This window comes from Mytilus edulis, chromosome 5, assembly GCF_963676685.1.
Source record: "Mytilus edulis chromosome 5, xbMytEdul2.2, whole genome shotgun sequence".
Lineage (NCBI taxonomy): Eukaryota > Metazoa > Mollusca > Bivalvia > Mytilida > Mytilidae > Mytilus > Mytilus edulis.
Genome location: NC_092348.1, coordinates 88,751,488 through 88,775,664, shown reverse-complemented (window position 1 = coordinate 88,775,664; position 24,177 = coordinate 88,751,488). Strand labels below are relative to the sequence as shown.

The following is a 24,177-nucleotide window of genomic DNA, read 5'->3' as shown; positions in this document are numbered from 1 at the left end:
TCGTTTGATGTGTTTGAGCTTTTGATTAGGGACTGTCCGTTTTGAATTTTCCTCGGAGTTCAGCATTTTTGTGATTTTAATTTTTTTATGCATCAAGTAAAATCTTTAAGTAAAATCTTCAAAGTAAATTCTTCTCGCTGTTCCATAAAAGATTTCAATAAGTTCAAAATAACATTTGCAACTTATCGTCCCTCCCTCTTTACAAAAAAAAAATGTATATTAAAACATTATAAAAACGACAAATGCATATTCATATTTTTCAACTGCTGTCGTGATAATTATAATTTCATGTCCACAATTTCAAAAATGTATACGACTGTGTCTCACTATTTTCTTTGCGAATATACATATAGCATGTATAGTGTTAACATATTTAAACCGTATCAATGATCATAACTGGACACTTCACTGACTTTATCCCAAAGTACAAATGAACTGGTTTATGAAAAGCGAAACTATTAAGCCCCTCCCAGTCAAGTGAAATAAATCTAGTAATGAGTATATTAATAGGTTACACGCACGATGTTGTTCATTTATCAATTATTCATACTACAGAGAAATTTATGTTTGGGTATACTGTTCCAAAAAAGGAAACCATTGTAAGTAACCAACAAATAGTAATTCATTTAAGGTATGCTTACAATGACATTAATTTCAGCTGAATATTTTGTTTTTGTTTCAATAATAACTTATCTATAAACCCAAATAAACTGTCGAGTTCGCATTCACATATATTTCGAATTGGCCGCAAGTAAAACATTTAGACTGATATTTGATTAAATTATTACATTTTCAAATAATCCATTTCATTGTATTCAATATGGTTTTGGTGATATGACAGTATGTATTTTTGTTATCGTACATTCCTTGTATGATAAGTTCTTCCCTTATAAGGATAGCAGCTGCTTCTTATGTTAAAGGCCATGATACATTTTGAAAGAAACATATGTTGCTATCATAATGTTTCAGTCGTAAAAAGATGTATGAGTGTTTTGTTGCATTTGCTTATCTTAAACAGATTTTGCTCCGTGAAGATGATGTTTTGAACAGTTTCCCTCCTGATTTGATTTGCTTTCCTACAGAAAAAAATTCACATCTTTTTCCAGGGTAATTCCGAATTAGACTGGATATTTCATTTTATTTTCAAATTTGAAACAGTGTTTAAGTTTAAGGACTTTTGAACTAATATTAATATTTCACTTTAGATTACTTACTTATTTAGTTTATTGTGAAATTCATAAGTACTTTTAATGTAATACGTTGGGTAGAAAGTTTTTATGATGTCTTTGCACGATTTTGTTTTAGATAATTTAATCTTGACTATTCCGAATACTATTAAAAAAGAGGGACAAAAGATACCAAAGGGACAGTCAAACTCATAAATCGAAAATAAACTGACAACGCCATGGCTAAAAATTAAAACGACAAACAAACAAACAATAGTACACATGACACAACATAGAAAACTAAAGAATAAACAACACGAACCCCACCAAAAACTAGGGGTGATCTCAGGTGCTCCGGAAGGGTAAGCAGATCCTGCTTCACATGTGGCACCCGTCGTTTTGCTTAACAAATCCGGCATACAGTCCAACTCGGTAGGTCACATTCATGAAAGGGAAGGGGATTGTAGTTAAGACGTAAGGAACATATCCGATATCGTTTGTGAAACGGTTATTCCATAACGGTCAACCAACTCGTGATGGCGTCCGTAACATTTACGAAGATAAGGTAGATCAAAAGTATATATTTTTTGAGACAGAATTTTCTTAAAATTTGCCAAAATAAAGATTTTACTATGCTTTTTTCAAAAATATAATAAAAAGTATGGGTCACCGTGATATTTTTCAAGCTATGCGTCGTTGAAAATTGCCTTAATTTGGTTAGTTTGTTCATGAAAAAACTCTTTAGTGTGCATAAAAAAAATTCTAAGAGATAGAATTTTGAAATAATAGTTAGAAGATAGGTTTCATAATAATTATGTTTAAAGAAAAGAAAAAGAAAACGTGGTGTCACCGAGCTTGTTTTCTTGCTACAAGTAAAAATAAAAAAATTCTCTATTAGCCCAGTATAAATTATGTACTTAAAGAGTTATCTCCCCTTAAATGACTCATTTGAAAAAAATGATTTTAAAAACAAAAAAAATTGATATTTGTTTAAATATTTTAAATAATACAATAAATCAACAAGTTTTCTTTATATAAATAAACAGTCTAACCATTAAATTGCAAATCTGTTTCCAAATGTGCAGATTTTGGCAAATAACTAGACCGATTTTGTACTGTGATTGCACAATCTAAGATTGCGGTATACCATGAATCTACTATGTTTTAGGATATTGTATTATTATATAAAGTTACCGCATTGGTGTTTTTCGATCTTCATCCGAAGTATTTGTACGTTTTCACTTTTTCCGAATAATTTCAGGAAAATTTCAAATCAAATAATATTCTTTTAGATGTACGCCAAATAAAGGCAACAGTAGGTTACCGCTGTTTAATAGTCATAAACCAAGTAGGAGAAAATGAAACCAAGTAACACACAAAAACCGAGGGAAACGCATCAACTATAAGATGAAAACACTTAACTGCTACAAAAAAACCCAGAAACGAACATTTGTTTTTATAAATAATGCCGTTAGTTTTCTCGTTTGAATTGCCTCTATTGTTTTTATGTAAGAGATTTTTGTACTTCGTACCGATCTTTAAAGTTTGGCCAATTGCAACTGATTTTTACAGTTTGTGCATATGTTATGCGGTACGACAACTGTGACACGTTGGGAGAAAGGAGCGCGTACAAACATGTAACCCCGCCACACGCTGTTTGTGCTTGTCCAAAGTCATGATCATTTAGATCAGTGGTTGAGGTTGGTTCATGTATGTCATAATTGTTCTTCGGAAGTTATTTTGTTATAAATGTGGTCTTTAGTTTTCTCTTTTTAATTTATTGTTTCACTTATTTCATGTTGTGGCTTTTTTTTCAAGTATTTGATTTAAAACATATTTTATTCATTAAGATATGAAAGGGATTCAGCAACAGGCATAACCTACAAAAGCTCTCTCCATATTACATGTACAAGGTATAATTCAATTATAACAACTATATATATAATAATGTAATATAGTGGAACATGCATTCTATTTTTGAGCACACACGAGCAAATATATGTTTACAGTGTTACTTACTAAATCTAAATTAAGCACAAAGGTGTCAGTATTCACCTCAAAAACTAACAAAACCTTTGAATAGACTTATTAAGAAGGGATATAGTTACGATACTGTTGTCAGGTCATTAACGATTGCACATTTTGGCGTTAATATTTATTCACTTATAGGGTCTTTGCATCGGAACTAAACACATTTATTCAAAAACAAGTTGTTGGCATGACACGGGTTATGTTCTTCTCAAATATGTTATGATGGTATGATACTAAACCCCTAACGGGAAGGATTGTGCCTGATGTTCATATGATGAAATCATAATCTTTCAGTCAGTTTAATTGAAGTCTGGAGCTGGCATGTCAGTTAACTGCTAGTAGTCTGTTGTTTTTATGTATTATTGTCATTTTGTTTATTTTCTTTGGTTACATCTTCTTACATCAGACTCGGGCTTCTCTTGAACTGAATTTTAATGTACGTATTGTTATACGTTTACTTTTCTACATTGGCTAGAGGTATGGGGGAGGGTTGAGATCTCACAAACATGTTTAACCCCGCCGCATTTTTGCGTCTGTCCCAAGTCAGGAGCCTCTGGCCTTTGTTAGTCTTGTATTATTTTAATTTTAGTTTCTTGTGTACAATTTGGAAATTAGTATGGCGTTCATTATCACTGAACTAGTATATATTTGTTTAGAGGCCAGCTGAAGGACGCCTCCGGGTGCGGGAATTTCTCGCTACATTGAAGACCTGTTGGTGACCTTCTGCTGTTGTTTTTTTCTATGGCCGGGTTGTTGTCTCTTTGGCACATTCTCCATTTCCATTCTCAATTTTAGTAAGTATATAGGCAATTACTCATCATTTATTCAAGTACCTTGAAACATGCAAATATCCTTTATAAGTCATTAGATATATATATATATGCACTGAAAAAGACACTAAGCTTAGTGGAATAAATACGGTATGAGGTTTTCCCATTGACGTAAGGCGCACGTTTATACTAAATAATTGGCCCAATAGACACTTTCTCCATTGAATGCTAAGTTTAAATTTTAAGATAAATAATTTTCATCATCTGATTCATAACCAACCATATAATTTTCTATAATTATATTCGATCTTAAATATAAGAATGTAATTGATTTGTGATTAACTTTTTCTTATCATTTCCTTATTTAACTTTTATGCTTTTTATGAAATTAATGCGTGTGTATGTTTGTCGAAAGTGGGAGAATTAATAAGAATGACAACCACAAAGCTGTTTTTTTCATAGTCCATTAGGTTAAAAGTAAGTAAATTTCATATACATGTGTATAAAATAAAATTGAGAAAGGAAAGGGGTAATGTGTCAAAGCGACAACAACTCGACCATATAGCAGACAACAGCCGAAGGCCACCAATGGGTCTTCAATGTAGCGAGAAACTCCCGCACCCGGAGGCGTCCTTCAGCTGGCCCCTTAAAAAATATGTATACTAGTTGACGTCATACTAAACTCCGAATTATACACAAGAAACTAAAATTAAAAATCATACAAGACTAACAAAGGCCAGAAGCTCCTGACTTGAGACATTTTTAGTTTTATATATAGTTATATATCAGCAACTGGAGTATGTGACGAAACAGAGTTTTGCCCCGCAACTGTTAAAAGTTGGGGCAGGGAGAAAAAATGTCCCCGTGTGTCTTAACTATAAACCAGCTTTGTGTATCTTTCATCAAGCTTTATGCCAAACAGTTTCTAATGAAGTTATATACTTTCATGCATACAGAGAAATAGCATTTTCTATCTCAAGAATTCAATTAAAATAGCATACTTCAATAGTCCTTTCTATATCTGCATATTCTAAAAGTCAATAAAAAAGTTTGATATCTATATAAACTAATCATAGATACTAGGATCAATTTGTTACTATTGCACCAGACGCGCGTTTCGTCTACAAACGACTCATCATTGACGCGCGAATTAAAAAAAGTCGAAAACAAAGTTGAAGAGCATTGAGGACCAAAAATTCCTTAAAGTTTTGTCAAATACAGCTAAGATAATCTATTCCTGAGGAAGAAAAGCCTTAGTTTTTCAAATATTCAAAGTTTTGTAAACAGTTCATTCATAATTATGAACATGCCAATGATAACTCTAGTCAACACAGACTGCAGATTACTGGGCTGGTGAAACTCGCGGGGAATTAAAACTCCACCAGCAGTGACATCGACCCAGTGGTTGTAAAAAAAATCATCATAGATACCAGGATTGGAATTATATAATTGCGCCGGAGGCGCGTTTCGTCTTATTTGTATTTTGAATTAGTTATTAGAACTGGTTGAGGTATTACATCGGTGGTGCATATGCCGTATTTCATGTATTCATTAAACGCCAGGTAGGTATACCTGTATTTCTGTTACATTAATACATCCCGAATTCTCCTGGCCAGTCGGCACATTTTACATTTATGATGCACACAAAGCCAAAGCATACGAAGTAATATTGCATTAAAACTGCGTCTTAGTAATCATCTGTGTGTGACACCTGCAGTTCACAACTTCAATCGAGACATGAAATAGCGAAATTCAATCACCTGCACCACACATCTGTTACCCATGATGAACAAGAGGCATGTCACCCGATACTCCAATTCTGGATTCCTCAGGAAAGTGAGCGGAACAAAGTATAATTTGGGGTTTGTAAAAAAAAATCCATTATCACGCCTTCAAAATATGAGGGTCATTCAAAATAAGTCTGACTGAAATATAGTCTACCAGCATCACATATAATCATTAGTTATCTGTGTCATGCACTTTGATGGATAATAATCGAAAATAAATTTTTGCCATACCCTTATGCCAATACGAATGACTGGAACCGGTGACGTAGTAGCTTCGTTCTGAGTGACTTCCGGGATGAAAATATGCATACTAGTATTCAACAGGTTGTAAAATCATTTATAAATATATTTTATCAAACATATTAAAGACATGTAAAAATAAACATTTTAAAACAAAATTGAAACTCGTGTTATTTCTGCTTTAATGAAGCTATTAATTTCATACAAATTTATGTAGGAATTTTAGCATCGGAAAACCAACTTGTTATTGTGCGTTGAAACCTTTAACAATATTCAAGTTTACATTGCGAAAATTTGAAGATGCTTGTGTGTGAACTAAACAAAATCTTAAGTTATATTTTAATTGCATATTATTGATATTTTTTCATGTGACCAATATAATGTAAAAAAAAATATATCTTCAAAATGTATGTACAATTCAGTTTGGATCTTATCCAAAATATAGTTTCAGTTTACAGTTTAACATAAAAAAAAAGTTTTATGATGTCTTAAGTTCAAAAATATCAAACGCATCAGGTCATATACATATAGTGTGATGATATACGGTATCCCTGAGTGTTTTGATATTTGATATAATTTAGTTATGAGATATCAGACGAATCCTCATGCAAACATGAAAAGTTTACCAAGATTGGGTTTTATAAAATTGCAAAGAATGTTGTCGTCAAATTGTAATGAGTAAGATAATCTGAATAAATTGTCTTTTTTTATTATGAAGAACTAATACTATTAGGTAACATAATGTGTTAGTGACCTTATACGATATATGGAATTTACTATCCCCGTATATATCTATTAGGTCATTAGCACTCTATGTAACGAATTTATCTTACCGACTATCTTTATTTGTTGATTGTAGACTAGAATTGTGTCATTTGCAAACATACATCATCTTCTTATATTTATATTAAAGTGTTCAAGTGTTCAATTTTAAGAACCTATTTCCATTGGTTTGCACAAAAAAAAACTAATGTCAACAATAACAATTTAATATTAACAACCTTGATATAACAAAATTAAACCAAATTTTCAATACATTTAAATATTCAAATAGTGCCATAGTCGTAACTCCACTACTAACTTTGTATTGAAATAAGGAGTGAAGAGCAGAAGGAAGTCAACTCCGGTCAGCATATTGAGTGTGCATAATGATGACTTGTGTTTTATCATTTGATATTGCCATTTGATTAGGGACTGTCCGTTTTGAATTTCAGTACTTTTGTGATTTTAATTTTTGTTGTGTTTTGAGCTATAACTTTGAAAAGGCAACGCGTTGCGATGGACCTGTATAACAAAGTGTACAAGCATATATCATTGACTTGATATCGTAAACATGTTCAAAGATTTACCCTTACAGGAAACTTTACTTCGTTCAATTTATTTGGAATGAATAAATAGAAATTCTGAGAATGTCAAAAGTTTGTTTTGTTGATATTATGTTAAGTTTTGATAAATAAAGAGTCAAATGTTGTCTGTTCAGCTTTCTTCATGTTGTCGTGGAATGGTCGATGTTTTTGATATATAAAGTTATAGAGTTATCGATTATGGAAAGCCAACGGGGTCAAAATTCTTACTTCGTAACTTGTCAATTTGTAACTTGTAACTGTGTGATTTGTCAATTTAGATGTTTTGTAACTTGTCAATTCGTTAAATGTCGATTCGCAAATTTTCAATTTGTATATTGATGTTTGCCGATTTGTCGATTCGTAAATTGTCAATTTGTATATTGATGTTTTGTAACTTGTCAATTCGTTAAATGTCGATTTGCAAATTGTCAATTTGTATATTGATGTTTGCCGATTTGTAAATTCTATATTGATGTTTAGTAACTTGTCAATTCGTAAATTGTTAATTTGTATATTGATGTTTTGTAACTTGTCGATTCGTAAATTGTCAATTTGTATATTGATGTTTTGTAACTTGCCGATTTGTAAATTGTCAATGTGTATATTGATGATTTGTAACTTGTCGATTAGTTAAATGTCAATGTGTGAAATGTCATCTTTCTATTATGCTAACGATCATTATGACGACAGATGGCGCTCGGTTTCTTCTTATGTGTATAAGCCTCATGTAAGTAGGAGCACCTCCATATGAAATATAAACCTAAGTAATTTTAATCAATTAATTACAGCAAATTCGTCTAAAAGAAAGGAAAAAAAATTGCATTTGTACAGGATCCCAGTTTTATTTTGGTTTCTGACGTGGACATTCGTTCAAGAACGGATTAAACTATATAAAAATGCATCCCGACTAGTTTAGTCCCTCGACGTTAACGATCTATCCTAATTGCGAGTTTACTGAAATAGTCGTTGGTCAGTGGCATATTAAGACTGGATTATTCAGGTAAATACAATAAGGAGATGTTATAATAAACTGTTTGATTGCCAATGAGAAAACTATCCACCAAGCGAAGTTCAAATAAAGACGATGTAAGCAAGAATAGGCAATCTACGGCCTTCAACAATGAGAATATCATATAGTCGGCTATAAAAGGCTACATCATTACTGGAAAAAACAGATACTAGTAATAAACGATTTCAATTAATCCTAAAATGTTATTATCGGACCATTTTCTTCTGACAGAAGGGGAAAGGGCTGACATATATATATATTAATATACATGCCTACTGAATAGTTCTGGTCAAGACGCTTAAAAATTGCCGCTACCAGATTTCCTTTCTATAAAAATTTACCACTAAAAAGACCAAAATATTCACGAGCTCTCGATCTCAATGGCTGCTTAACGCCCAGTCCTCCCGATATGAACCCCACCCGGTACCACACCTCCTTATAGCCCGGCAACCTTACCAAATCTAATATTTTGTAGATCGGATCGTTAACTAACCGAAATGATTCACGATGTTAATCAATAAAGCCATTTCTTTTGAAATTTGCATGTCAAATGAAATTTAAAAAAATCATTTGCAATGAAATTGTAACAATATAATCATAATATCCAATTCACAAACTATGTTGTATTCCGCCTGTCTCTTCTGTAGAGCAGTAAGTCAGGATCCCTGGCTACCATCTACTCAATACCTAATACATACCTCTGGGCCAAACCTCAAATCATGTGCAAATATTTTCATGGGGAAATAAAATGAGTGTAACCATATTGGAGATAATTGCCTCTGTCATGCAAATGGCGAGATGGCGAGATCTTTTCTCTGACAAGTCAAAGGGATAGGGCGTCACTATATTTAAAAGTGGACGTATTAAAGGGGGGTAGAGATAAAAAAAAAAAAAAAAAAAAAAAAAAAAAAAAAAAAAATGTTTTAACCCCGCCGCATTTTTGCGCCTGTCCCAAGTCAGGAGCCACTGGCCTTTGTAAGTCTTGTATGATTTCTAATTCTAGTTTCTCGTGTATAATTCGGAGTTTAGTATGACGTCCATTATCACTGAACTAGTATACATATTTGTTATGGGGCCAGTCGAAGAACTCCTCCGGTTGCGGGAGTTTCTCGCTGCATTGAAGACCCATATTGGTGGCCTTCAGCTGTTGTCTGCTCTATGGTCGGGTTGTTGTCTCCTTGACACATTTCCCATTTCCATTCTCAATTTTATGATAATTGTTAAATCGGGCCCTTGGCAGCAATTCAGTGTTCTTTTTGAACGAGCTTTTTTTTAATTGTCTGGTTCTATACGGCACTGAGAAACCAGCCCCTGGACCACCTCGTACAGAAATATTAGCTTCTGGCTTGAGCGTCTCGTCTGTTTGTCTTGTAGTTTCAGTTTGCATGGTGAGCGCGTGTTAGAGACGTAACAAACTTCTCTGGATTTGTCTCCTGTTATAAATATCGCAGGGGTGGTCGCTGTATTCTTTCAAGCTTATTGATGTTTGTATATGTGTACTGGTCCCATACTATTGACCATATGATATCCCATTATTGACTTGACCATTGAAGTATATGCGGTTTTCTTGCAATCCGATAAACAATATCTCAAATTTCTTATCAGGAATCCTAGTGTTAATTAGCCTTCTTTGCTACGTTGTAAATATTGGTAGTCCATTTTAGGTCCTCGTTTAGTTTTCTGATTCCTTTAGATTATAATTACAAAATAGTGCATATTCAATACAGTTTTGATACATAGTATACATTAAATAAGTGACTCATTTAAAATAATTTTTCTCTTCAGTTTGTTTTGTAAAGTACAAATATGATATGATAAAACATTTGTTATCTTCATTACTCATGCAGGAGCAAAATATATACTGAAGATTGTTCTTCCATTTACTTCTTGTTTTAAAAGATCATTAGATAACTACATTCTTTTCTGAAATTTTCATATTGAGATTATAATATTAAGGAATAAAGGGTGTCAAACCTTTCTCCCATTATACATTTAGTCAAAAAATTTGCGGCCCATGACAATATTAGTATAAATTTTCAAGCCCCGTCTTATATTTCATGTATTTAGTCTTATTTTGACCCGGTTAAATATTGAGTAGAAATTTCCTGCGAAGTGACAGTAATATATTTGCGAAGTTGATGAGGAAGCCCGTTCCAGCGACACATTTATATATACCTTAATACAGGAAGTGACAAACCCCATCCAAGGCCAGTTGGGTGACCAGTACATTCGTAAACAAACGTGTTTATTTGGGGTCACCTCTATATATAACTGAGTCCCTGGTATACATGCCATGCATGTAAACAAACAAATGCATTTATCTATTTGTTTTCTTTTATATGTATGTGGTGTACACTGAATTGATTTAAATTACTTTGGTATATATTCCATATGGCGGTGCACATACTTACAGGAGGCTTATACACATAAGAAGAGCTCTATACCGAGCGCCACCTGTCGTCATAATGATCGTTAGCATAATACAACGATAACATTTCACACATTGACATTTAACGAATCGACAACTTACAAATCATCAATATACACATTGACAATTTACAAATCGGCAAGTTACAAAACATCAATATACAAATTGACAATTTACGAATCGACATGTTACGATCATCAATATACAAATAGACAATTTACAAATCGACATTTAACGAATCGACAAGTTACAAAACATCAATATACATGAAAAATCACACAGTTACAAGTTACAAATTGACAAGTCACGAATTAAGAATTTTGACCCCGTTGGCTTTCCATAATCGATTGTCCTTCTAGTATTTTGTCATCTTTTTTTTATAAGTAATTTACACAAACATCAGACCGATTAATTATTTCTCCACCGTATTAAGTTCGTAACATTTCATAAACGGTTATACTGAAAAAGCAATCTTCTACCTCACTAATAAATTAACAAGCCCATTTTTCTGCACCAAATACGTATTTCGACAATAAATGTCTACAGGAATGTTCGAGGTAAAACTATTATGAATATCTAAATTTTACAAACGTTGATGACCCGGTACTATTTCTTACCGAATAGGACCTAAGTATATCGATATACGGAAATACTTTGATAACTAATTCTACGTTGTTTGTTTTTGTCCACGTTAGAAGCCGTTCGGTGACCTATATTTGCTTATTTGATATATCTACGTCATTTGAACTCTATCTTTTGTGGATTACCATCATTTGAAGATTTCATTTATGAACAGTGACTTCTTACTCTTTTATAGTACCTTATAGTGTTCAGTTGCGATGTTGGTTTTTGTCGCCGTGTTGTGAATACGTTTAACTTTTCTTTGCAGTATTGTGGGGGCCATTGTTCTGTATTTTTGTTTTTCTCTTTGTCAAAGTATTGGTCTCTTTTCCGTTCTATGCTTTAAGCAACCAATAATCAATCAATAAATCTATGTTTAATATTTTGTACTTCCCTCTCGGCACATACCTGCCTTTTTGACATTTCACTATCTTAAGTTTGGCAATTTATTTGTTTGCTTGGTCTTCTTTCCGGTGAAATTGTCATATCAAAGCAGAAGTAACATTTGATTTCTCTTAGTATCCAACCCTCATTGCTGTTTTAGCAAAGGTCAAAGAAAATGTTGTTCTTTTATAATAAAGTATTTACCTATCGTAATTTTGATAATAAAGAAAGATAAACAAATATTTTTGATTTATTTCTTGAAATGTTTTCCTATAATCATCTTACTTTTGTATTGGTCACTAAATGAATACAGCATTTAAATGAGTACTGATTGGTTTAAAGGAAAAAAAACCCAACGTAAATATCTAATCAACAGTTACATTTACAGATTTAAATCGAATTAAATCACTTGATCCTATCTATATTGGATTAAAGGTATAGGGTAGAGTTGAGATCTCACAAAACATTTTTAACCACGCCGCGTTTTTGCAACTTGTCCAAAGTCAAGAGCTGCTGTCATTTGTTAGTCTTGCATGTTTTGTCTTTTTTAATCTTAGTTCATTTAGATGTTTTGAAGTTAAGTATGACGTCCATGTTTACTGAACTAGGTCATTTTTTTATTTAGGGTGCAGCTGGGATGCGGGAGATCTCTCTTCGTTGAAGACTCAAGGTTGACATTCGGTTGTCATCTGCTCTTTGGTCGGGTTGTTAATATATAACACATTTCCATTCCCAATCCTTATACTTATAATTACATTAAATAACATGATTTCTATCAAGTTGTCTTTTATTTATCTGTGCACTTTATTGTGGATGTACGTGTCATCATGAATGTTACATTCATTTTGAAATGAAGGTTGGTTTCATAATGACGCAAAATTGCTGTTAGCCAATCACAATGACGTATCATAATGTAGCATTTATGTTATGTAATTATTGTAATAAGCAAGCACACGCATTAAACTATTGTTTGGTACTTTTAGTAATAATTCTAAAGGTTTATTTGAAAATGGCCCATCTATGCGAATCAATTCAGAAAACTTTCGATCATTCTTCATGTCGTTATGTTTCAAGCCGAGGTTTTACAATTATTGAATTATCTACTCTGTCACCCTAATGGCACATGTCCTTTTATCGTTCCAAATCTTTTTTGTTTTTGTTTTAAAAAAAAAAAAAATGAAAAATGCCGATCATCCTCTTCATAGGTGTGGAAAAGATCGTAGCCCGATTAACACTACAATCGTAAGTATTTCGCTTATAAAGTATTTTGATCATGTTAAGGCAGATGCTTTTTTCTAATACTTTTTACAGTATGCTGTATTTGATCAATATATGTTTTGTCTGTTGTCTGACGTTTTATGTAAAAGTATATACTTTTAAAGGGAACACGATTCAACATTTTGCATAGCACTACTATTTTCTAATATTTTTCAGAAAATATAACATTTGAAACATTTTTAAACATGAAAACAACAAGGCACGATGAGGCTACATATGCAAAAGCTGACAAAAGAAATGAGAAGAGAGAAAGGAAACGTTGTTTGATGATCTTTTGTTGTGTGCTCCTTGTTGTTTTTGTGATCGTTGCCATAACGATAGCACTGATTTTTGTACTGCTGATAAATAAAGGTTGGTACAATTATATGAAATACACCGTTGGTTATATTTGTACTTTTATAAAATAAAGAAGTTAAAAAGGAAGGGTTTTCTTTTTCGTTATCGCAATGTAATTGTCTTATTTTGAGAATTCAGAGTTATACAAGGATTAAGACAGTTTATGCTTTTGTATTTTCTCCGAAAACAGTGTGTAGAAATGTTCTCTGCACTTTTTGTTTCACTCTGAGATTTAAATAAGAAAGAAGTTAAACCCCATTGAGTTATATCACGAAAGAGCCGTTATAGTATACTATGGTAAAATCTATATATTCTTGCATTTCATTTTTCCTAATGTACTTTGTATATATAGTTACATATTTTTCTTCATAGTGATTAAGATCATAACAAAATGTGTAAGACATTTTTACCTATTATGTATGTTTTTTTTGTTAACACATTATTGTCAATATAAGGGAATTTTATGCGACTGGCACACAAGTGAGAGGTTTAGCAAGCTATAAAACCAAGTTGAATCCACCATTTTCTACACAAGAAAATGCCTGTTACAAGTCAGGAATGTTACAGTTGATATCCATTCGTTAAATGTGTTGCAGCATTTGATTTTGCCATTTGATTGGAGACTTTCCGTTTTAAAATATTCCCGGAGTTTAGTATTTTTATGATTTTATTGATAAACCTTGGATCCAAAATTCATTAGGCGCTAAACGTTGTTGAAGATAATTTTGAAACAACTACTGCAAATTCACCTTTTTCTTTTACTTTATTTAAAAATAAGAAGATGTTGTATGGTTACCAAAGTGATAACTCTTTAGAACCAACCAAATGACACAGAAATTACCAACTACGAGTTATCTACCGGCCATCAACAATGAGTAAAACCCTTACCGTATAGTCAGATATAAAACGCCCCGAAATGACAAATCTAAAACAAGAAAATTAATGGTCTGCAGATTTATGATCCAAATAATGAAAAAAAAAACCCACAAAATGAAATATGATATACAGAAGCAAACAACATGCATATAAGTACAGCATTAAACAAAATGAATCAATTTTTTATCTGAAAACAATTTCAATCATATCTCGTTTCCAGTAGAATTTCTACTTAAGTTAATTTGAAAATGTATGTCGTAAGATACAAACAGAAAGAAACTCAAATTAATTAAAATCTTTCATAACTGCAGTTTTATGCAATCCACAGCTAATTATGGATTGCAAATATGAAAAATCTGACAATAACATAAGAAATTCATGTAACAAATGAAATTGTGATGCTTTGTATTTTAGTAAATATTGAAAGATTTCACGTGAAATGATCCCTGGTGTAAAATGCATTCAGGGAAAATCAACCTTTCGTTATGAAGTCAATTCTAACATTAGTATATCATGAACTAAAAGGCCATACGCTCCTATATAGACGAAAAATACGATTATTTTAGTTTCAAGTATCACTAAGTAATAAAAAGGAAATTTTGAAATTACATTTGTTTTTAAGCAGTCATTTTGGCCAAAATTTGTCAAATTAACTAAAATCATCAATGATGAATTATTTACTTGAGAGTGAATAATTTAACCTCAATTGAATTTGTATTCATGTGACCTCCGATTTTACCCCTAAGGTTAATATTGCTAACGCTTGTACTAGACATATTCAGCTATTTAATGGAAAGGAATATCAACATTGCAAGTGCAACTATTTCGTTGACTGATTCGATCCACAAATGAGGATTCTTATTCAGGTTTTCATATAATCGGGTAAATGCATTGTTAATTGTTTATTTTAGATTTTTTTGTTATTTGAATAAAGTTTAGTATGTTATAATTCAAATATGAGAACTAGAGTCAAATTGATGAACTTGAATTTGACAGGTTATGTCCCTTTAATATAAATTTTAAATTAACCCTTTTCTTGTAAAAATTCAAACATAATTATGTTTCAGATTATAGGCACCTTTAGTCGCTTAGGTTACATACATGCCGTCGTTAGATAACTCGTTTGTTATTGAAGCAACATATATCTCGTTCGTACGTTTTTGGTAACATTTAGCTGACTATAATAGGTCCCGCAGCAATATAGATCGTTGCTTATTAATTTTACTTTTCTTTTTCAGAAAATGATCCGAAAGCAAACGGTAATTATTCCTATCTTTGTATTGGTCTTTAATTGATAGTGGTTTTATCGGTAATTATATAAGCAAACTAAATGACGTTAATTTTATATGCATTAAGAACTAAAACAGGTAAAATTGTTTTCCTTACTTTCTATCAATTGCAAATGGCTTTACTCAATAGATCGGTCCCAAGCACGAGACACAATTTACACACAAAGCACAAGTCACATACTAAAGTATACATTTTAGGGGTAACCTGCAAAACTGGATGGATAGCAAGAAATGGTTCAAGATCCTGTTATCTTTTCAGTAACGATAAAAAAGATTGGACAGGAGCGCAGGTATTGAAACTTTGCTTTCAAGTAACGTTCTTTTGAAGAACCTATACAAATTTGAATAAAAATTAAATAAATAAAATTTATACAGGTGATACGAAAAATGCGTTGATTTTATCTCGGCTATTCGTTAGAATAATGGTGACTTTCAAAAGGTGACAACGGACTACTTTTCCACCGTGGCAACGGATATTGGTGATGTTTCAATAATATACAAAACACTGATACGTTTCACGAGGAAATACTATTTTTTTGTTGTTGTTTTTTTTTTTTTTTTTTTATCAAATTTGACTCCCGTCTTGGATTAAAATGTTTTTTAAACTTCTGATTTTTATATTTGACATCGGGAGGGAATTATGACGTCATAAAGTTGAGTTACAAAAGACGACAACAAAGATTTTCAGAATATCGTTTTGGCAGAAAATTAGTTTTTCCCAAATCAGAAATCGGTTCAACAATTCTAGATAAATACATATTGCATGATATCAACTATCGTTACTATCTTATTTCAATACTAATTAAAAAAATATAAATATAAAAAAGGTCTCAAATTCGTATACTGGTTATGAAAACTATAAATCTTTATAAACTTTAAAAAAAAAAATTGTTTACGAAAAATGTTAAATATATAGCAAGAAAGGACTAATGTCGAGATACACAAGCCTATATGACTCTGAAAATGTTTGGGAAAATATTCGAGGATACTAAAGATAGTTTTAATAGACGCTTCTTTCATTCATTAAAATCAATTAGAATAGTCGTATCAGAATACTAATTAAATACTTCGAATATGTCAAAGGTGATATATGTACATCAACATATGTTTGGCAGAATTCTGGGCTCTCGATACTCTTCAACTTCATTTTTTATTTGGTCTTTTATTTTTTTTAAACTTGTTTTTATTCAAGCGTCACTGTTTAGTTTTTTGTAGACGAAGCTTACGTCTGTTGAACAAAATAAAAGCTTTGATGAGTCTTTCGTTAATATATGTATACGCTGATTTAATGAAGTAAGGGAAACCAAAATAATTTAAATAATACACGTGACGAGTTATTTGTTTTTACAGAATCATTGATTAAAGCTGTATTTATGCCTTTTTTTTTTTTTTAGAAAAAAAACGCAAAGCTGTTTGTCTGTATTTCACATATGTGACTTATTTTCCTTTTCAGTCAGAATGCCTTAAACGCAACGGATCTTTAACAGATGTTGAAACAAGCAATGAATTAACTTTTGTAAACCATCAAGTGGAGATTCGGACCTTAGGTAAATTATACACCGATATTGATCTTTGAAAGTCTGCAACTTTATGAAAGGAACTTAAAATTAGTCTTATATTTGACTAAGTAATATTTCAGAAAAATTAGAAATGATATAATATAGTAGTAAGAAAATCAAATCATGTTTTGCAGCTTACCGCCTATAACATTATGAAATATGAATTTTTGATATAAAGAATGGAGAAAATAAAAACCATCACAATGCTTGTATATTCTATATATATGTTAGCGGCAATAAGTGAAATTAGGCATTAAGCTTAAATCCTAGGCAATAGGCTAACGCCTAGGCAGTAAGTCTAATGCCTAAATGATGTTAGGCATTAGTCTTAAATCCTAGGATTTAAGCTTAAATCCTGAAAAATGTGTGCAGGCATTAAGCTTAATGCCTAAAATATACAATAAAATATGTTATTTGAATTAAAACGCATCAAATAATAAATTTAAAAATATGAAAACTTGATAGAAATTTGTGTTAAAAAAAATTGTGGGACTGTTAACAAAAGCAATTTATTTATCCAATACAAAAATTTGAAAATGATGTGAGCAAAATATCATATCTTAATTTTGTCTAATTTTGACCAGTTCAAACCAGCTCGATTTAATTTTCAAATAAATGTTTTAATTATTCTATAGAATCTCCCCCTTTTTGAATTAAAGGCAATCACTTTTTTTAAATCTTAAACAAGAATGTACACGGATGCCCCACTCTCACTATCCTTTTCCATGTTCCATGGACCGTGAAATTGGGTAATAATCTAATTTGGTATTAAAATTAGAAAGATTATACTATAGGGAACATATGTACTCAGTTTCAAGTTGATTGGACTTCAATTTTATCAAAAACTACCTTGACCAAAATCTTTAACCTGAAACTCCCACTTTCATTTTCTATGTTTAGTGGACCGTGAAATTGGGGTCAAAAGTCTAATTTGGTTTCAAAATTAAAAAGATTATATCATAAGCAACAAGTTTAGTAAGTTTGAAGTTGATTGGACTTCAGCTTCACCAAAAACTACCTTGACCAAAAACTTTAACCGGAAACTCCCACTTTCATTTTCTATGTTCAGTGGACCGTGAAATTGGGGTCAAAAGTCTAATTTGGCTTTAAAATTAGAAAATCATATCATAAGCAACAAGTCTACTAAGTTTCAAGTTGATTGGACTTTAGCTTCATCAAAAACTACCTTGATCAAAAACTTTAACCTGAACGGACGGACGCACAGACGAACGGAGCCACAGACCAGAAAACATAATGCCCCTCTACTATCGTAAGTGGGGCATAAAAAAGTTTTTAATATTTTATTATACCACAAAAACATGTAAAAAGTATGAGTTAATTCTGTTTTTAACCATGTTAATTGCTTAAATTACCAATCTTATTAAAATAAGTTCTCATCACTTACTCCTCGATTTTTTATATGTCGCTCACACGGCGACATATAAAAAATCCAGGAGCAAGTGATGAGAACTTATTTTAATAATATTGTTAAATTACTAAACTTAAACTTACAAAACATGCTAAATTTGAAGATCTGTCAAATGGATTTATATTTACACATGTAATATTAGAAATATTATTAGGAAACAACTTTATATCAAGAATAAATCACCTAATATGCATAAATTCCAGAGTTTACTTATTGCCTAAAATTATGTTCGGCAATAGGATGAATAATCATCATCAGATTTCAGGAAATAAGCTTAATGCCTGAAAATTTCAGGCAATAACTTAATGCCTAGGCGTTAGCTTATTGCCTAGGATTTAAGTTTAATGCCTAATTTCACTTATTGCCGCTAACATATATAGATTTAAATTAGATTTGGGAACGTGTTTATTTGTAAAAATATTGTGCGCATCAATTGGCGCTTACCTGCATTGTTTTAGACTTGTTATGTAAAAAGTCCTCTTTCAAAGATCGTTGGATATCTAAAATAGACTGAAAAATGGCCGATTTTTTTGCTGTAAAATTTATTCAGAACTTTTCTATAACTAAGAGCTCAAAATTGTCTCATTGGTTTTAACACACATTGCCTTTGACTCGTATTATTTGGAAATCTCTCTGTGCAACGGGCTAATGTTTTTTTTCCATTGTGTTAAGCAAACTGTTGTTTGTTTTTTTCTTCTTTTTTTGTTGTTCACATGCTATTGTATCAGGGTACTTGTACTTTTGATAATTTATAAACATTTTGGTATCTTCTGCTTCTTTTTATAGGAATATGTCCATCATACCATTTTGAGTATTTACTAAACTGGCTTAATAAAAAGATATGGCAGAATAAACCGATGTTTAAAATCAAGAAGTACTTGGAATGAGCAAAGATTTATCATTTCCAATACTTCCAAGGGAATTTGATACAACATTTCATTGCATAATAGAAAATAATGCCTTATCGAAGGTACACACAATTAATTGTCAACACTCCTGTCTACAATCTTAAGTAACCAGGTGTCATCGAGTTTCTAAAATATTTTTAAGAAATAATAGTGCGTTGTCTGCTTATGGCTTAGAAATCATTGTTTGCAATCAATGAAATGCAAGGTTTCCTTCCTACAGCTGTATTATTAAATTAAACGTTTTGGTCTTGTTTTAACATGAAACTCTATTAAACACGAAGAAGACATTTTTCTATTGATACACTGTTTATTTTAAGCAAAATCAGTTCAATATCAATAGTCTTTAGAGACAATAAGCATAATTTATGACGATATCTATGTTAGTAGAATTTTATGGAATAAAATAAATCATGCCGTCTCAGTTTGAAATACAATGTGAACCAATGAACAATAAAATATTGATACTTTCATCTACATAAATTAAGATGACATTAGTTTGCCAATGTTAAATCTAGTAAATCGATTGGATAGATGAAAATCCGGAAAAAAAAGAAAACTGATGCGCCTACATTGCAAGTATCTCCTTATATGCATACATAGACCACCTTACTCATTCACATTCAGTCAAAATGTGACAATCGGGGAAAAGTTAAAAAAAATAATTCTCAATTGGCATTGTTTAAAACGTTGTGTAGATATTTCACTTTTTCTGTTTACAAGCGTAAGATTCAAAGACACTTTGAAACACTAAAGATTTAGTTTGATGACGCATATTTTCAGGGAAAGTTTTACAAGTCTCAATTTCAAAGATTTTTGTTCTCCTTCTTCAACATGAAACCGGATGTGACGTACGTTGCTAGTTCCTCACATATAACATTTTAAAATTCGATCTTATGTATATTAAAAGTGACAGTTAAAGGAAAGCATATAAAGAATATTCGTGATAGAGTAAGCAATGTTGATAATAACCTGATAAAGCTATATTTGGACAAAAAAAAAATAAATAAGTAAGTTAATTTTAAATGGATAAAGCATGTCTGATCGTTGGAAAGTTGTTAATCTAATCTTACCTACTATTTAAAGATTACTGAATAGGTGGAACAGACACAGGTACAGAAGGTAAATTTAGATGGGAACCGAGCGGTCAACCATTCAGTGTAACAGGCTGGCATCCAAATGAGCCAAACAATCTCAACAATAACGAAAATTGTGTCAATTACTATCGACATTCTGGAACGACAGCGTGGAACGACGCACCTTGTAGTGCCAAAATTAACTACATTTGTGAAATTAAGGTAATACAATTCAATCATAAACGGCTTATGATTTGGTATGCAAGACGCGAGTTTCAACGGCTTAAGACTCATCGAATCCAATAGTTTGAAGGTCAAATGCAATCAAATTAAAGAGCATTCGTTTTCAAATGTTATATTGTTGTCATCCAATTGTGTAATGTGTTCGAGCTTTTGATTTTGCCAAATGACTTTTCGCTCTGAATTTTATCGAAGATCGGTATTTTTGTTATTTTATGTTTTGTTATTTTAGAGATATACGAATAGATGAGTTAAACTCAAACACTATCAGGCAAATATAAGACAGGAAAATAAACTTATCCTAGATACATGGATTAAAATTGAAAATTTAAAGCTCATTTCGCCTTTCAGACGCTCGAATGAAAACATTGGAAAAACTTATTGTTGTCGACCAAATGATTTTGCGCACCTATAATGGTTTTGCAATCTATAAGTGATCAAAAGCACACGTTTACAGTATGCAGAAACACTTATTTTTTTATTCAATTTGGATGGAAGTATTGAAAAATTATTACATAGTATTTATTTTAAGTAATTTCGTTTAAGTGGGAAGTTTTGCGAGCTGATATTGTTCCCGTTTGGCTCGTTTACAATCATTTTTAAAATTGTATCAAGTAAATAGAATATTGATACTTTGAATATATATTTTTAAGTTTTAATTTTTCTCTCTCTCTCTATCTTTTCGTCATTGAGATAATCGCGACAACGGAATTACCAGAGATATCACGTTAAAACACTAATAAAATTAACGTTTTATTAATAGCTGTATCCACTATTGGAACTGAGACATACATAATAAATAAAATGCTGCAATTAGATATAAGAAGATGGGGTATGAGTGCCAATGAAATAACTCTCCATCCAAGTAACAGTTTATAAAAGTAAACCATTATAGGTCAAGTTACGGACTTCAACACAGAGCCTTGGCTCACACCAAACAGCAAGATAGAAAGGATCCCCAAAAGTAACTATTTTGAAACCATTCAAACGGTAAAACAAACGGTCTAATCTATTTTGAAAAACGGGAAACCCTCATGAACCACATCAACAAACGACAACCACTGAACATCAGATTCCTAACTTAGGACATGTGCAAACAATTGCGGGTTGAAAAGTTTTAATGGTACCAAACCTTCACCCTTATCTGAAACAATTGTGTAACATTTGAATATAGAAAGACACACTTTAAAATATCAATTGGAATGGCTTAACTCTTCCACTTTGCCAACTCGACACTCACTCTTTTAAAAAAAGTATATGGCTTCTTACGCTGTGGCGAGTTTACAATTCGCAGTTCAAAACTATTTGATTGTAACAACAATTTATGTATATCTGATGTTTGATTTTATTCTGACTGTGCTATTTTACATTTAAAGCAGTCTAAGACTGACCCTTGCAGAATGGGTGTGAGACTCAGAAACACAAATGATTATACACTTAACGAATAAATTTTATCTATGATACAATGTAAATACGATGAATAATAAAAATAAAAGTATTATACCGGTGTGAAATGCTAAACAATTTCAGAAAATCATCAACTTTGAACAAAATGAGCCATTTGCATAATCAAAATTATACACAGGTAATTGAAAATAATTTTGTTGTTAAGTATACTTCTTACACTTTTATGTGTATGCATTTAAATTGCTTGTTTGTCTTATAATCCGTACGTACATACATCACTTAGTAATATTCTAACAATTTTTTATTTGCGTTGTGTTATTTTTATTTGAATTATGTTGAACAAAGAAATTCAATAACTGGGAAAAGCACAAAAACAAGAAAAAAAATATGGAATCATATTACTCACCTGATAAAAAAAGTGTAATGGTACTTATAACAAAAAAAAAAAAAAAAGTTTTATCGAAATCAATTTCGGGTCACAAATCAAAACCGAAGGAAACATTTTAACAATAAATGGACAACAACGGAATAACAGAAACAATGAACTGCTAAAAAAAAGGCCAACAAACATAGAAACGGACGATTTGTTAACAACATGATTCCAACTAATTAAGAGTATTGTAACTTTGATCTAATTGTACCAACGGAAATATTCAAACCATAGTTTATAATGAATATATAAGGAGTGTAAAACTAGGTTTTGGTTTCCTTTTGTGAAGTAAAAAACATTTAAAAGCAATGATAAAATATTAATTTGTTTTTCCAACAAGTGATTTATTTGTATGCATTTTACAGGTTTAAATGGATTTTAAAGGAAGAAAGATACAGAAGTTGAATACTGATATATACATGCATATGGCAATTGCAGTTTATATACAAAATTAACATTTACTGTAAAGTGTTGTTATACATCTTCAATGGTATAAAATTACGTACACCCCTGACTGCACCGAGATAATTCAATTTCAGGTTCAGTCGGAGTCGGCCTAGCACAGGCCTCCACCTCTCCTGGATATCTTCCAATAGAAGGACACAGTTACTCACTACTAATGGTACAATTTGCAAGAGTTGGTTTCCCCTCTTTAGATGGATAGTTTCTACTTTAAACACAACGCGAAGCAAACTTACTTTCCTTTAATTTTACTTTTAAAACATTTCATTTTCATTTGATATTTGAATTTTTTTATTTTTTATCTTCATTTTAGAAAGTTTTCATTCGCTTATTTAATCCTAATCTGTTTAAAACATGCAATTATTGTACATTTTTATATAAAAAAAGTCTGCAAGTTTGTTAGTTGTTCAGCCATAATCTGATATCAGGTATTCAGATGGCCGAATATGAATGTGTTAAGGTACTTTTAGTTTATGAGCGTTTCATTCTCCATACATCGAGTTGAATTTTTAAAAACGTGTCGCAACTTTTGGATTTAAGCACTCTTTTATTTTATTTCATTTTGTTTGTCTATCTTGTTTTGTGGATAACCAACTTTTCAGTGCAAACATGTATTTTCCTTCCAATAGTTTGTATTTGCTCTTTATTACTATTATAATAAATGTATTTTAAATACTCTATTATTTTTCAACCAAATAAATATATATTTTTACATTGTTTTAATGAAGCCATAAGTATCGTTTCCTCCTCCCCCCCTCCACGAAAACTAGTAATTTCAAAGCGGAATCTACTAAATTTGTACCAGTTACTTCCCTTTGGCTGATCATTGTACTTTATTTCTCGTTATTACGTCAGAATATATTAGTGTAATAAGAACAAGTTGTAATCCTCCCCCAAGCTTGTCATATATATCGTTCGATTGATAATTTTGTACTTTTTTCCAATCAGTGACTTATACAGCAGATTTCTTTTCATTTTTTTGGCCCGCCGATACATATATTTGTCTTATAATAACTCATCAGTAATTGTATTTGGTTTTTTTATATTTATGATATAGCATGTATGTTTGATGTTTTATGTTTTTCTGCCAAATAAATATATATATTAT

At 31.4% G+C, this 24,177-nt stretch overlaps 1 protein-coding gene across 1 annotated transcript; it reads left to right on the top strand.

Moving 5' to 3' along the window:
- The first annotated feature begins 528 nt into the window (after window positions 1-528).
- On the top strand, window positions 529-24,177 carry LOC139524751 (C-type lectin domain family 2 member H-like). The gene is made up of 7 exons (XM_071319811.1): window positions 529-599; window positions 13,217-13,411; window positions 15,511-15,531; window positions 15,760-15,851; window positions 17,015-17,108; window positions 20,541-20,752; window positions 22,973-24,177. The coding sequence occupies exons 2-6, from the start codon at window positions 13,246-13,248 to the stop codon at window positions 20,546-20,548; spliced, it is 381 nt and encodes a 126-aa protein (XP_071175912.1). The 5' UTR covers window positions 529-599; window positions 13,217-13,245; the 3' UTR covers window positions 20,549-20,752; window positions 22,973-24,177.

What these genes read in the sequence shown, in the direction of transcription:
- LOC139524751 (XM_071319811.1), top strand. Translation starts at nt 13,246, where the DNA reads ATGAAAACAACAAGGCACGATGAGGCTACATATGCAAAAGCTGACAAA. An exon ending in TGTACTGCTGATAAATAAAG is followed by an intron (nt 13,412 to 15,510) that starts GTTGGTACAATT and finishes TTTCTTTTTCAG; the next exon opens with AAAATGATCCGAAAGCAAAC. An exon ending in AAGATTGGACAGGAGCGCAG is followed by an intron (nt 15,852 to 17,014) that starts GTATTGAAACTT and finishes TTTCCTTTTCAG; the next exon opens with TCAGAATGCCTTAAACGCAA.